Source organism: Sapajus apella, unplaced genomic scaffold, assembly GCF_009761245.1.
Source record: "Sapajus apella isolate SASKATOON/1434 unplaced genomic scaffold, GSC_monkey_1.0 scaffold33, whole genome shotgun sequence".
NCBI classification, from domain to species: Eukaryota; Metazoa; Chordata; class Mammalia; order Primates; family Cebidae; genus Sapajus; species Sapajus apella.
The window spans coordinates 15,615,484-15,631,313 of NW_022436973.1; the positions used below are offsets into that span (position 1 = coordinate 15,615,484).

Sequence of the window (15,830 nt, forward strand, 5' to 3'; positions counted from 1 at the left end):
AAAACAAAACAAAACAAAACAAAACAAAACAAAACAAAACAAAACAAAACATTAGCTGGGTGTGGTGGCTCATGCCTATAATCCCAGCTACTCAAGAGGCTGAGGCAAGAGAATGGCTTGAACCCAGGAGGTGGAGGTTACAGTGAGCTGAGATCGCGCCATTGCACTCCAGCCTGGGCAACAGGAGCAAAACTCCATCTCAAAAAAAAAAGAAAGAAAGAAAGTGACAACTGTATGGAACACTGCTGACCAGTTATGAGTGAAAACTGACCACTGGAAGGAAGGTGACTTTGACATAAGCTGTTTTTGGTGAAGTGCCGGGATCCAAGCCTACCTGAGATAGGGTCAAGGGAGAAGTGCAAGTGGCTGCATTTGTACTTCTCCAGTATGGAGGCATACTGAAGACCAGAACTCTCCAGGAGAAATAGAATGTGAACTGTACAAGCAACTTGCAATCCTACAGACCCATTAAAAAAGTAAAACAACACTTTTAAAGGTGAAATTACATTTCAATAATATATATTTAACATATTATCATTACAATACGTGATCAATATAAAAATATTCACATTTATATACTAAGTCTGTGAAGTCTGGTGTGCACTTTATACTTAGAGTACATTACTTCTGACTTGCTGTATTTTAAATACAGATACTCCATAGTCAAATGTAGCCAGTGGCTCCAGGTACTGGCCAGCACAGGTCTAGACACCACCACTTTGGAAGAATTTTACAGTAAGGTGAAACAGAGAAATGGGGGCACCCACCATTGTCACCCTCAATACAGCTTGGTGAAGTAGATATTAATACCACACCCCAGGGTCGGATGCTGCTGGCTAGAATCTGGTGTGACATGGACACATAGCATGGGATGGTAACACCACTACAGTCCATCTGACAAACATGGCCTCTATTGGGAATGACTTGCAGCCAGCTCTCCAGCACCTGGCTGAAGGCTTTGAGACATTAATATTAGTTGAGGTTGGAGTTTATGGGGGCTGATCTTTGGGGCCACGGCACTAGGCTACTGGTTACTCCAAGAGTCCTTGGGGTACACCGGCCAATTCTGGCTCATCCTGAACACATGGCCCACCCCATATGGTCCTCCTAGTACCCTTCATAGCCATGTTGGAAGCATATGGCAGAAGCTATGCCGCCAAACTCTTGTCTTTAGGACTGTAAAACATTATACGACAGCAATAAAGGGATGAAAAAAAGCTATTCAGTGTTATTAAAATTGTTCTCAAGATGGGACTTCATGTATTCTCAGTCTTGATCTTCTGAGAGTTGGATCTGTTTTCTCATGGTTATGTACATGAATTTCTTCCGATTCTGTTATATTCGATCCCAAATGAAAATAATTAATAATCCAACCATAAGATTTTAAAAGTAGACAATTCACAGTAGAATATTAGAATACATAGTCTTAGGACATATTCAAAATGTTACTGCTTCTCAGTTCCTCCTAATCCCATCTGCTGAGAATGATACACCTAAAGTTGACTGAATCAGGCTGAGACTCCTGGCATATGAGTCCCAGCACAGAGGTGAAAGGGAGTGGAGGCTAAGGTCTCGTGTTCATTTTTGGCTTGTCCCAGAGCCAGCTTCTCAACCCCTTGATGGTTGGTTTCTCTTCTATCTTTCAGGATTGTTTGGAAAATTTAAATGCAGTGAAGGTGTATGAAGCAACTTTGGAAACTGGAAAGTATTGAGCACATTTTCAAACCTGATGCCTTCACAAACCATATGGGGCTGGAGAGAAGGCAAGGATGCCTTGTATTCATGAAGAACTCATATGATTCTCAAAGTCCTTTTCCCAACATCTCATCTGGGCCCCAAAGAGTATTCATCAGGGCAGTTAATGTCACTACGTGATGGATGAGAAGAATGAGACCCACAAAGACTAAGTGTAGGCCATACATGCAGTCAGGGGCAGAACTGAGTTTAGAGCCTGCTCCCTGTGCAGTACTCTCTTCTCTTTGCCCAATGGCCACAGTATCATTTGCCATCATGGTTCGACATGGACTTATACAGAAAGAGAAGAGGACTTCGTTCCAGTCCCCTCTTGGTAACTATCTGACTATGAGATTTGGACAACTGACATATTCTCTGAGCATCAGTTTCTTCATCTATAAAAGAAAGAGGATAATAATACCTCTATGGTGGATACTCATTTAGTTTGTGGAAGCAATACTCAGATTTTTGTTCTGGAAAGTCACATCTTCAACCCCCATCCAGTGTCCATGCATTTCAGGAGATCTTGTTTCCATACATGACTACAGAACTGGGCCTATGGCTGAGATCAAAAGAGATGCATCGGCCATAGCTGTCCTAGCAAGAAGCCTGATCTCTTCCTCCTGGAAGGATATGAACCTGGGACTGTCAGGACCAACCACCACACTTAAGCTGAGAGTGAGGCCAACACAGTGGAATCTGGAGCCAAAGATGGTGAGAAATGAAGCCTTAATGATGCTCTTTGTGTCTCTGATTAAGCTGTACCTGAAGTCTGGACTTTTCAGGGGCGTGAGACAAAAACCTTCCCTTTTTTGGCTAAGCCTCTTTGAGTTGGCCTTGCTGTCTCTTGAAAATGAAAAAGTTCAAGACTGATAACAATCCCTTTTCAGGTTTGTTGCACTGAATAAGTTATTGTATGGAACAGCCCTCTGCAAACAAAGCCTTCTGCCAGCAATAAAAGTAGGTTAAAAGTGTAATATATTATCAGCTTATTTGGGGGGCACATAGTAATATTAAAGTATGAAACTGGAACTATTTTAATTTATAATGAGGCAAAAAGAAACATTACTCCCATACTTTAGTGCAACACCTCATGATTTTTCAGGAGCATCAGCCATGTGAAATGTGACATATTATATGAAAGGCTCAGTTAGTTACAGAAAAACAGCCCAAACAGAGCATCTATGACAATGACCACAATCTCAGACCATGAGGCAACAGAGCCATGTAGAAGCCACGTGTCTTTAAAATGAGGGAGAAGTCTCTCTTTCCTAAATTTCACTTATAATACTTCCTTAAATGTTTTGATAATCACGAAGTAAAAAGCGCAAAACAGGTGGGATAGGGTCGCAATGAACAACTAAAAGAAAAGATGGAAGCAGACAAGTATGTGTGTATTGACTCAAGGGAACTGAAGCAAACAGGAGGTGAAATGAAAAGTGGCCTTGTATGAATTCCATTGGGACCGAAGTTGTTGTTCTCTAAAGATGATAATAATGATGGACATTTGTTCTGAGACCAAAGGCAAAACTCTTGGTACAGAGGCTAGCACCTGCTATGTGAGTCTGCATGAAATGTCCACAAGGCAGATATGACCTTCCCTATTTCAGACATGAGGAAATTGATGCTCTGGGCAGCCAAGCCATCTGCCCAGTTCCCACAGTGAGGGGCAAGCCTTCATTCCACACGTGTCTGACCCTGAGTCCGTCCTCTGAGGACTTCACTCCTCTGCCTTCCCATGAAAAGGATTGGTCTCTAAGGGGAATTAGAGCCAGGGCTGATGATGCTGCCACTTGGGTTAGTTGTGAATCACTTTCCCTTTAAAATGGTTTTTAAAAAGTTTTCTTTTCTTCTGAATTGATGCCAATGAAGCTCTTGTGTAGATTTGGGGAAGCACCCATAAGTAGCTGCTAACAATATCACCCTAAACATGAAATCGGTGAAAAAAATCAAGCAAGTTATTTTGCAGGAAGTATACATTTCACAGGGATTTTCTGGTTTACATTCACCTACCCTCAAGAACCTAAAAATATATCCTGATCAACCTTAGCCTCTATGCTTGAATCTCTGGTGCCAAACAAGTACGACAAATTTGGACATTTTGAAGAATTTATGGGTTTGGGCCAACACTTGACATTGTAAGGCTTATCAACTGTTCTGAGAATTGGATGGAAGCTATTTAACATTGACCAGAAAAAAACATAAAAATACATTTTTTTTTTAATTTCAAGGAATTCATGAATCATAGGCTAGTAACCCCAGTTTAAAAGAAGAAGGGAAACAGCTGTAAAGAAAAAAATAGAGAGAAACATAATGGGAATTACCCCAGGCAGAGTTGGGCCACTTTAGGAGGTCTCCTTGTTAAAAAAAAAAATACCTTGTCTGACAAAGGCCTGTGGTTGAAAAGTACCAGCACCTGCAGGAGGGTAGACAGCACTTCTTTCAGGATGATAAAAGAAGGATGATATCTTTCCTAACATCTCACATGACCGAGCACGTGGGCCTGGAAAGGGACATGGTAGAGAGAGGTGGGCAAACATGAAATCCTGCCATGCAGGGAGTAGCCCAGGGCACTGATGGGAAAAGGGCCTAAGAGCTAGAGAGAACAAACCACAGATGATTGTCTCATTTCAAAATTCTGCTCGGAGCTGGCCTTCTGCCCAGGGATGCGGAAGGAACAGCTCTTGCCATTTCCCTGGGACACAGGTACTAAGGCCTCCTCTTTCCAAGACTCAGAGCTCATGATAGTAACAGCTATTGTGAATGAGTCTGGGAACCTCATCCCCAGTTATGACACTGTTTCCTTGGGAAAATCAGTACTGAATTCTAAATCATTTGTTTCCTAATGAACTCTCTGTGCTATCACTGTGGGTGTTCTGATGAAGATGTGCTTTTAGGAATTCAAGCCTGAGAAGCCTGCTGTCTCTTGATTCCTATGTACTTTAGAGAGGTGACTGGGTCCTTCCTCCAAAGCCATATCTCACTGTGAGTCTGCCGGCAGCTACTGGAAATTGAAGGTGTTTAGTTGGGTGGTCGCTGCTCCTCCTCCTCTTCCTGTGGATGTTGGTTAACAGAGCTCCCATCACAATTTTTGCCTTTAGTGTGTCTCTTTCCCCACCACTGACTGGCTGGCTAAATGGGGGGCTATCACTTAACTCTTTGGTACTTCAGCTTTTATAGCTGCAAAATAAAGTTGAGTTGGGAAGTGGAGAAAAATTAGGGAGCTGAGTTTCTTGGGAAAACAATAATATAAGCAGATGGACAGTGTCAGGTATTATTTTTATTTCAAGCAGGAAGGAGAAGACTGTAGCAGTCTGTTAATGTGGTGTTAATGGCATTTAAATGAAGACTTCTTCAGAAAAGAAAGGAAATGGTGTTGATAAAAATTAATACTGTATAAGTGCCTTAAACTTTCTATGACATTTTAATATTCATTATTTCACTTGCTCTTTAGGAAAACTTGAGAATGCGGTACAGAAGGTATCATGTTTACCTTTGCTTAACAAGGTAGGTGATTAGTGCTCCACGAAGTCAGATGACTTGTCTAAGGTCATCAGTGAGTAAGGGGAGAGGCAATGGTCAAAACCAGGTCTTTACGTTTTAACTCTAATCCCTTTTTCAGTTGTTCTATTCCCCACTACATTTTTCCTAATCAAATCTATCATGAAAAAGGGTCATCAGTGGAGATTATGAGTCTCTGCACATGCAAAGGTACACTATGAGAAAAAAAAACCCACAAAGGATTAGGGAGCGGAGATACATCCTATTCCAACTTATCCTATCTAACAATCCTCATTCATGTAACGTATCCTATTCTACTTCAGCAAAGGGCAGGTTCCCTTGTGGGGATGACGGTGGTGGGAGGAGGCACAAACCATCTTTTTCACAACAAATACTGCTGGTTAAACATTTGGGAAAATTTTATTATTAAGAAAAGAGAACAAAAATAATTTCATTATTAACAACAGAGAACTCAAGTTCCTGTAACATATAAGCAAAAAACTATCTTTTTTTTTTTTTTTTTGGGACGGAGTTTCGCTCTTGTTACCCAGGCTGGAGTGCAATGGCGCGATCTCGGCTCACCGCAACCTCCGCCTCCTGGGTTCAGGCAATTCTCCTGTCTCAGCCTCCTGAGTAGCTGGGATTACAGGCACGTGCCACCATGCCCAGCTAATTTTTTGTATTTTTAGTAGAGACGGGGTTTCACCGTGTTGACCAGGATGGTCTCGATCTCTTGACCTCGTGATCCACCCGCCTCGGCCTCCCAAAGTGCTGGGATTACAGGCTTGAGCCACCGTGCCCGGCCGCAAAAAACTATCTTTAAAAAAAAATGATCTAGGCCGGGCACAGTGGCTCACACCTGTAATCCCAGCACTTTGGGAAGCCGAGGTGGGCAGATCACAAAGTCAAGAGATCGAGACCATCCAGGCCAACATGGTGAAACCCTGTCTCTACTAAAAAAAAAAACAAAAAATTAGCTGGCCGTGGTGGCACGTGCCTGTAGTTCCAACTACTCGGAAGGCTGAGGCAGGAGAATTGCTTGAACTCAGGAAGCAGAGGTTGCAGTGAGCAAGATTGTGCCACTGTACTCCAGCCTGGCGCCTGGTGACAGAGTGAGACTGTCTCAAAAAAAAAAAAAAAAGATCTTACCCAAGAAATATTTTTTCTTATTTTCTCCATCTTAGTCTAGAAAAGCCAACAGAGGATATCTTTATCCCCACTACCAGCATTTGCACAGGGTCATCCATCTGCCAGTCCCTATAAGGTCAGATGGGGATGGTGGCTATCCAAGGAAAACTGCCCATTGTAGGCCACTTGCTAAGGTTATGGCGCTAATCTATTCCCTACTTGTTGAACATGTTCTGACCCAGAGCCTTGGCCTTAACTGATTGGAAAGGGACAGCACAGTCAGCCTTGGGAGGGGACAAGCACCATGAGAATTCTTTCATACTAAACAGCAGTGTGACTTAAAAGAAGTATTCAATTTAGTGCTTAAATATTGTCTCTTGGCCATATATTCCACTAATCTTTCTACTTAGATGATGCTACAGTGAGGACTAGCCTTGTGTGGCTGATGCAGGTCAGTGGAACCTTGACAGCTATTTTTGGCCACAACTCAAATGAAGCATAAGGCAGATAACCCAAATATCTTAGTGACATCAGCAAACTCCAACTGCTAAGGGGCAAAGAAGAGCCTGCTCCCTATAGATGCCTCATTGTCATGTGTACACCGACAGTGTAGAAGAGGCAGACAGAGCTTGACTGTCCCTTAAACCTAAAGATCACAATTAGCATGATATTGGTCAATACACAGAATAAAAAAGACCTCATATCATAAACTAAAATACATTACATAAGAATATCAGAAGAAAATATAAGTAAATGTTTATCTAATTTTGAAAAACGTAACACCAAGATCATCAAAAGCAGAGATCATTACAGAAAACACAATTCTGAGGATACATAAACATAATGTATCCTACCATACAGTACTGACATACAAGTGAAAGGAAAATGATAAACTCACTGAGAGTTACTTTCCTTACTAGATAAGTTTTCATGTACCAGTTTGTCAAATACAAGATCGTCAGTAAAAAAAAAATGGACACACTGCTGACAAATAGGTCCTAGTTAACACACACACACACACACACACACACACACACACACACACACGGTCCTCAGTTTATTAGGTATGAAGTATAAAGAGATACCGTCTAGATCATTAGCAGAGACCTTGCGTTCAGAGTTGTAGCTAATTTTTATTTTCTTTATATATGTTTGGATTAAAAACTTTTTTGTACAATGAATATGTACAGTTTCAGTAATCAGTTATTAAGTAAAATCTAAGTTCATAATATTGTAGAAAATGTGAAAACAGCCTCTCTCTAATCAAGGAACTTTCCCTAGTGCTACAGGAATCTCTTGTTAATGTCTTCCATCCAATTCACCACTAGCGTTGTTTAGAAATAAGAAAAACAAATTTTTTAAACTCTATGATAGATCATAAAAAACCTGGAAAAGCCATCACTCATTTTCATTTTCTAAACACAAAAATAGAGAATTCTTTTCTTGAATGATCTGATTTATATGTATGCAAAAGCTCTCTTAGGAAATTAAAAGATTCTGTCATGAGGGTACAAATGTCAGTGCACAGTCAAATGTTAAGTAGCTTATTTCTTCTGTTCTAAAAACATAAGGCCTACAGTGTTACAATTTCTATTTATATCTTTCTTAAGATCAAATATAACTACCCTGGAAGTTTTTCTAATCACAATTTTTAAATCCGCAAGAAAATTTCTTCTTTGTGCAAAATTATTTTGTAGTTTTTATTTAGCTACAGTTTTATTTGCTTCCTCCAATAGAAATGCCATGTGAGAAAAGATTTTTGAGATAATTTGATACCCTCCCCCTTGAATGAGAGGAAGCCTATGTCCCACAAAGGCTGGATTATGCACAGCAGAGGACTGTAACAGCCAAGCTAAAAATAACTCAGAAAAATAAACTCATTTTCACTTCAATTTTGTATTCAAAAACTAGAAGGAGAATTCTTTATCACTAAAAAGTAGTGTGACTTAAGAGAGGTATCTGAGTTAGCGCTTCAATATCATTTCTTGTCAGGATGTCCCAGTAATCCTTCTACTTAGATGATGCTACAGTGAGGACCTAGCCTTGTGTAGCTGGGCTGTGTCTACAGAATCTTGGCAGCTATTTTCACAGCTTGACCACAACTCAAATAAAGAGCATAAGGCATAGAACTCAAATAAAGAGCATAAGGCATAGAACTCAAATATCTTAATGTATACATCCACTTTTAGGCAGTACTAGCACTACAGGTCATTTTTTAATTTCCAAAAGGATCACAGACTTTGACGGCTTCAGTTTTAAAGTAAAGAAGAGTGGGTCTGGGGGATTTTGGACTTTCCTTCTGAGGAACGGTAGAAGAGATCCAAAGGAACCCTTGGATCCAGAATGAAAAAATACTTAGGAAAAATGGAGGCCCTATCTGAACAACATTTTTAGGTCACCAGGATATCCTTCAACAGCCTTGATCTGCCAAACTGTAAGCTCCTTGAAGGCCAAAGTGCTTTCTTACTTTTCTTTGTTTCCCTGGTGCCTACCAGAGTTCCCAGTATAGAGCTGGAACTTAGCAAATTATGTTAAAATGTGATGGTAAAAACAGATGGGAAGGCTGATCTCCAGAGACTAGAAGGAATGGCTGTAACTAACACACAATGAAATAGTAGCTTTGTGCTGACCCAGAAATGTCCCAGTTATATACAGAGTTCTATGGTTATTTACACAACTTTAATAAAGAAATAATAGAAATAATAAATAATTTTAAATTTCCCAAAGGCTCCAGGACTTTACATCTGAGAAAGAAAACAGTTTCTACACAGGCTCTTGAGTTTGTAAATAAGAAAATATTGTTGGAATGAAACGTAGCTGAGTGCAATAAAAATTCACTTTATGTTCTTTATATTTCCGAGGAAAAAACAAACCAAATAAAGGTAAAAACTCTCAAAAAGACTCCCCAGTCCTATATCTAGCAATGGGTCAAAAACTGAGGCAACAAGAATTTTGAGATTTCTTATGAGAAACTCTAGTAAGAAAAATACAATGACTCATTTCATAATAATGCCCTTTCTTCCCAAAGTACACATCACAATTCCCACATCCCTAGCACACGGGCACTCTGTGCAGAGCTATTGCAACACAGGGGATCTCCCTGCACCAAAGTCCCTGAGTGGACAAGAGAAATGCCAAAAGTGACAGCAGGGACAGACCTCCCTGGCGCTGCGGTGCTTAGGGGCAGTGTGGCTGTATCGCCGTATAAAGGAGGGGGATTACCCCCTTTGTACTGCCTGATCTGGAACAGCAGTTCTTTTGTGCAACCACCTTTAAGAACTGGGGAGCTAAGTGCAGCTGGCTTCCTTGTCTACAGGTTCAAAGAATCCCTTGACAGAGTAGTTTTGAATAGACGTTCCCAGATTTCCTAACAAATTGTCACTTAGACACTGAGAATCCAAAAAAGAAAAAAAAAAAAAAGATGAAGGAAAGGGAATGTGTTCTCCTCAAGGCTACAGCACAAGTAAGGCACCCAGGCTGTTGCTCAAGTACTAGTTCACTCCCCTGTCACTTCTGTGGCTACAGTGAATTAATAGTTACAGAGAAACAACTGAAGTTTATTGCCAAAGAAATCTCTCCAATATAACTATTGCCAGAACCAATTTTCCCAGCCTTGCCCAGTCATGTGTTCCTCGGAATTGCCACCAAGAGAAAATGAAATGGATCCTGACCTTTGGTGAATATTCATGTAAAGTGATAAAAGAATTCAAAGCTTGACGGAAGTCTAGGGGATACTCACAGGAGCCTGACATCACCGACTCTGTGCATTTGAAGTACAGAACAAGTGATGAGAACGCCTTCTCTCAGGCAGAAGGCAGTTCTGGAAGGGAAGAACTGTTTATTGATCCTTAAATAGCTGAGACAGGCAGACTCTGCAGAGGTCAAATATCAATGAGAATTAAACTACAAGACACTTCTGGTGGAAGGATGGTGTAGTTGGCTTGATGGGCCATTTGTGGGAGAGAGACCTTTACTTGACCTGGGTCTTTTATTGTTTCTAGTAACAACAGGCCTGAGGAAGTGGTGGACTGGAGGCCTGTGAGGAGGGGGGGTACAGAGGTGAGCACGCTAGGCAGGGGGTGCGCAGAACTTGAGTCCAGAGATGAAGCTGTTGAGTAGTGCCAGGCTTTAGCTGACACATGTGGCTGGGAAAGTGCGTATGTGAAGAGAAAGAGGTGGAGTAAATGAGCAACTGAAGAGACAGAAACTGATGACAACTAAAGACAATCACTCAAAACAAGGAACGAGCCTCAATATGGAAATGGTATTTTCCTCCTAAGTTAACATGCTTAACTCTGGTCATATTATCGCTGGTTATCAGAAATTTTAAAGATAAAGCAATGGAACTCACTCATGTAAAAGGCTGAGACTGGTGAGCTTTTCAGAATGAAAATTCTCAATGTTTAGGAAGCCCTCCAGATTATAGGATTTATATGACAGCTGCTACAGAAAACTTACATCTGTATAAATACCAAGGCCCCTAAGGGGGATAATATTTCATTTGTATTGAGATGTTTTAATCCCTCCTTAATAATTTAAGATATTAAGTATTAATATTACATATCAGATACAAGATCTAATTTCTCCTATATTTCATTTGAAAGTAATAATACTTTCTGGTACAGTTAATTGTTGTTTTCTTAAACCATAGATCAATTTCTTCCTTGTTCTGAATCAGTTAAGCTATATTATATTTTAGATGTATGCCAATGGCATTACCACTTTAGTATTTATTAGTTTATGAAGATAACTCAACATCCTGGAAATATTTCAAAAGACAAACCTAATACTTTTCACCAAATTTGCCTCGTTCATTTAATGTGTATTCTTAAGAGTCTGACTGATGGATGAAGAAGAGGAAATATGAGCCACACTGGCTGTTGTGAAGGGTTTCTCTGCACCAAATGCAGTACTTTTCCTGGGTCTCTATTCACCCGTGTAGTCTCTGAACACTCTTCTTATGTATTTATTTAAGATGAGATAAGAAGCTGGTTTTAGACGATGTGGGCCAGATTTCAGATTTCATATGGATTAAAAAATAATAAACATCAAGGGTAATCTAATATTTCCATAAATTATTTTAGAAGCATAATAATCATGTCATACTTCATGGCCCGGTTAATGTCTGCTGGATTTTTTTTTCTGTTTGTTAAAGATTCAAGTCATATGTCCCTGTTTGTTAAAGATTCAACTGATAAATCCAAAAATATGAAAAAATGTCTGTGTAGAATTCAGGCAGACTGGACTGTGATTGCAACAAACACACACATATACAACAAGAAAACTTTCAAGTGTACATGTTCACCTTAAAAGACAAAGCAGTAAGCTGCAGTTCTGAGTCAGTTTTCTTTATCTATTTGTCTGAAGAGACAACTCCAATAAAACAGAAACAGGCCCCGTTGGAGCTCAAGACTTAGCATGAGAAAAGGGAGAGAGAGATGGAGACAGAGAGAGAGAGAGAGAGAGAGAGAGAGAGGGAGAGAGACAGAGGGAGAGAGACAGAGGGAAAATGAACCCTATCAGCTATGAAATAATACACTGGGGAAAAGTACTGGTTCTCACGAAAATGTCGGTGATTCACCATGGAATAAAATTTAAAAGCCACTGACCCCAATGAAAGCCTCCAGTGGAAACATGTGGATTTTGCTTCATTTCACTTAGACTTTTCTTTATTTCATTTAAACACTGTCATAAGCACCATCAGTTTTTGTGATGTGTTGCTTTCTCATTTAAAATTGATATGGAAAAGGTACTGCTGGTTAAAATGGTCTTCCGGAAAAGAACAATGCACAAATTAGCCGATGTTACCAGTTAAAATAGGTAGGCCTTCCTGTTCCCTTAAAACATTTTTTTACAGTAACTCAGCATTTGAGCAGACTTGTTTGTTTATAGAATTTTTTCATACTCACCAAATCTTCATTCTGATTTGCCAGAAGATCACAACTGAATGCAAGCTGACTGACACAAACCACAAATCTGTCAGGGAATACATGGAGCTCTGTATAAAATGAAGAAAAGCAAGTTAGTAAAGGCATTAAAAAGCTATAAACACAGAAATGGTTGTTCCAGATTTTGTGTTCATTTTAAGTTACTGAAATATGCATATCCATATGAGACACACGTCTCTTCTCTCCTCCCATCCTTTCAGTGTTTGCCACCAATAGGGCAGGGTGAGCACAAAGTTCCAGGGAGAGCTGAAAAAGCTGCAAATTGGTCCACCCGGGACCATGACATTGCAGGAAACCCCCAGGCAGAACCTCTGCAGCCTCACCTCTGTGTCAGTCTGATGTTTTCTGATTAGAACTCCTATTTGGAAAATAGGATCAATGTTTCCAAAACGAGCATGTAAGACTTACAGAGGAAGAGGAAGAGTATTAGATAAAATCTAAAAATGTGACCCATCAACGTTTTTACTAGTTACTTTACTTATCATCTCCTTGGTCAGCTAGTCTTAGAGAGGTCCCCAACACTCTAAGTGGGCAAACTACTAATCTGAATCAGGCTGGGAAAATAGCAGCTTCTCTTACGAATTAATGATCCAACTATTTAGAAAATGATTAAATATACAATAAAGATGATAAAATTACACCATAGTCATAGTAATCTATTATTGCTGCTTCTTAAAACAAAACCACAACTTCCCATTGGGAAAGACTGAATGAATCACTGAACTGGACTCCTCAGCATTCAATGAAAGGAACAGAAGATGGTAATGACATCTGGATCTTTCCTTCTCTCATCAGTCTGTCCATCCGTCCATTTGTTCCCCAGCCTCCAGCTACCCAGGCGTGATGTCTGGAGTGATGCTGGGCTGATGCCAACAGTGTCTGTTCCAGGTGGGAGGGGAGGGGGCTCTTCTCCCTTTTTCATGTTTGGTTGTACTACTTGAATATTTTTATGATGCACGTCTGATATTTGTGATAGAAATGAAGTCACTTTTCTAACAAAGAAAGCTTCCCTCTTACATAAGACCAGCTTTTTTTTTAAAGATGGATATTATGAATCAAGTGAGTAAAGCCTTTTATGCACATTGCACACAACAGCAATGACTGAGGTAAACGTATCTCAATCTGATGCACCGCTTGGAAGCCAAGCAAGAAGGTGTCAATTACATGGACACAGAACTTAAACAAGTTAACACCTTACACTACTAGGCTGGCTGAAATGATCCCAAAAGGCCTAAGCAGTTGTTGGTCCAGTAACAGCTCTCTCCTTACCCTGTTCACCACTGCAGTCTCCTTGGCAGTCACCCTCCCTATTCCAAGTTATCCTATTCAGAACAGCAGGTTAACAGTTATTAAAAAAAAGAGCTCTACTCATCCTGCTCAAAAACCTACCATGACTCCTCAGTGCCCAACATGCAAAGTCCTCCATGATTAAAGATTAACCTAGTGTTCTGGTCTTACTGCCAACTAGTCCTCCTCATGAGGAAAGGCCCCATTTCAGGTGGGGCCTGGGTGTTTTTAAACTTTGACCTCTTGTGGGTATGATATCTGGCTAAATGACTAGAGATGGACCTTGAGAAGCCAGAAGAATAAAATTAGCAAAGCAATTAATATTTATTCATTAGTTCCTGACAAATCTTATTGAGATAAGTGGTATATAGCCTGTTTATCATTCTATGGGAGGGAAAAGTGAACCACAGAATTCATTATTTGTCCACCCTCCCCCTGAAAAATCATATTGAAATACAACAGTTCATTAGTGGATCAGAACTGGAATTCAAAATTATCAGTTCTATCAAAAACTTCCTCTGTGTTTGCATTACTTCCTCTGAAAGGTAACAGTGCTAGAATGGCAGATTTTTAACATTTTGGTGCCAGGTAGTAACAGAAAGCAACTTCTCCACCGTTTTGCTCTGTTTAGGTCATTATTGAGAGTTGTATTATTTTAATATTTAAATAAAGATTTAGGCAATAACAGTCCTTACTATAAAGGGTACAGATACAAGGTTAGCTGACATTTTACTAGAGAATTGAGCAAAGTGGAAGACCTTGTTAAGAAAGCAATATATCTGAGGCTCGACATGTTGGCTCATTGCTGTAATTCCAGCACTTTGGGAGGCCAAGGAGGGAGTACAGCTTGACCCCAGGAGTTTGAGAACAGCTTCAACATAGTGAGACCTCTTATCTACCAAAAATTAAAAAAAAAAAAAAATTAGCCAGGCGTGGTGGCACACACCTGTGGTCCCAGCTACTTAGGAGGCTGAGGTGGGAGGATCATTTGAGCCTGGGAGGTTGAGGCTGCAGTAAGGCATGACTGCACCATTACACTTTAGCCTGGGTGACAGAGTGAGACCCTGTCTCAAAAACAAAACAAACAGCAGCAAAAAAGAGAGTAATATATTCGAGCAGAGTTTAGAGTTAAGAAAATGGAGATAATCATGATGATTCCACAGCAAGCCTCTATCCAGTTAATTTTTTAAAGTGTGTTTCATATCTTATATGCATACTGAAATCGTTCATGGAAGGTAACCTAATTTTCTTCCTAGTACTCAGATCAACCTGGAGAATGATCATTAGAGCTTCTGACTTTACTGTTGCTGGCTGGACAAGTTTGAAATCATGTCTTTAGTGGACATCTAGACTTGGGGAAGTGACAAGGGAAAGTGGTCTCATCACACACTTAGGGAAAGCTCTGAAAGCTATGAGCTGAGAAAGTGCTTTCTTGTGTACACACCTGCTCCAGGGCCTTGGTGTGCATAGACAATGCTGAAGTGATTCATAGTTCAACTGTGTTGAGTCACTCAAAGAAAAGTGCTGAGATGCAGCAGGAAAGGGAAGCATGATGTCGCCCAGCTCACCGTTCTCAGAGAGGCAGTAAACACAGTACAAGCTGGGAGGAAAGGAATTACAAACTTTTGGACACACACAATGACATGAAGGCAATGAAGCAAATGGGACTTTCATTCCTTAATTTTCATCCTTTCTCTATCTAGGGCAAGCAGATTGTGTGAAATGTCTGACAACCCAAGAAATCAGCTTCTTACCAGCATTCTGTGAGCTCCTGATGCAGCGAAGGCGTATCCCTCTCTTGAGGAAATATGCTATGATTTGAAAGCCATAACCTGTAAAGTGAAAGGGAATGTCACTAAGTTACAAATTTGTTTGCCACTAAATCTCTGGGGCTCAGCCCAGTGCCTGCCATATAAGATGCACTCAATAATTATTTAGCAAATGAGCCTGGGTGTGGTGGCTCACACCTGTAATCCCAACACTTTGGGAGGCTAAGGTGGGTGGATCACTTGAGGTCAGGAGTTTGAGACCAGCCTGGCCAACATGCTGAAACCCTATCTATGTTAAAAAAAAAAAAAAAAAAAAAAAGAAAGAAAAAAACTGTCCGGGTGCAGTGGCTCATGCCTGTAATCCCAGCACTTTGGGAGGCCGAGGCAGGTGGATCACAAGGTCAGGAGTTTGAGACCAGCCTGGCCAACATGCTGAAACCCTATGTTAAAAAAAAAAAAAAAA

The 15,830-nt window shown here is 40.4% G+C and overlaps 1 protein-coding gene across 1 annotated transcript in view; it reads right to left on the minus strand.

Moving 5' to 3' along the window:
* SLX4IP (SLX4 interacting protein) overlaps positions 1-15,830 on the minus strand; it is a 199,322-nt gene that overhangs the window by 13,904 nt on the left and 169,588 nt on the right. Inside the window, exons 5-6 of the mRNA XM_032295418.1 lie at positions 15,353-15,430; positions 12,273-12,361 (exon numbers count right to left, since the gene is read on the minus strand). Coding sequence (XP_032151309.1) covers positions 12,273-12,361; positions 15,353-15,430 — 167 coding nt within the window. The remainder of the gene's footprint in view (positions 1-12,272; positions 12,362-15,352; positions 15,431-15,830) is intronic.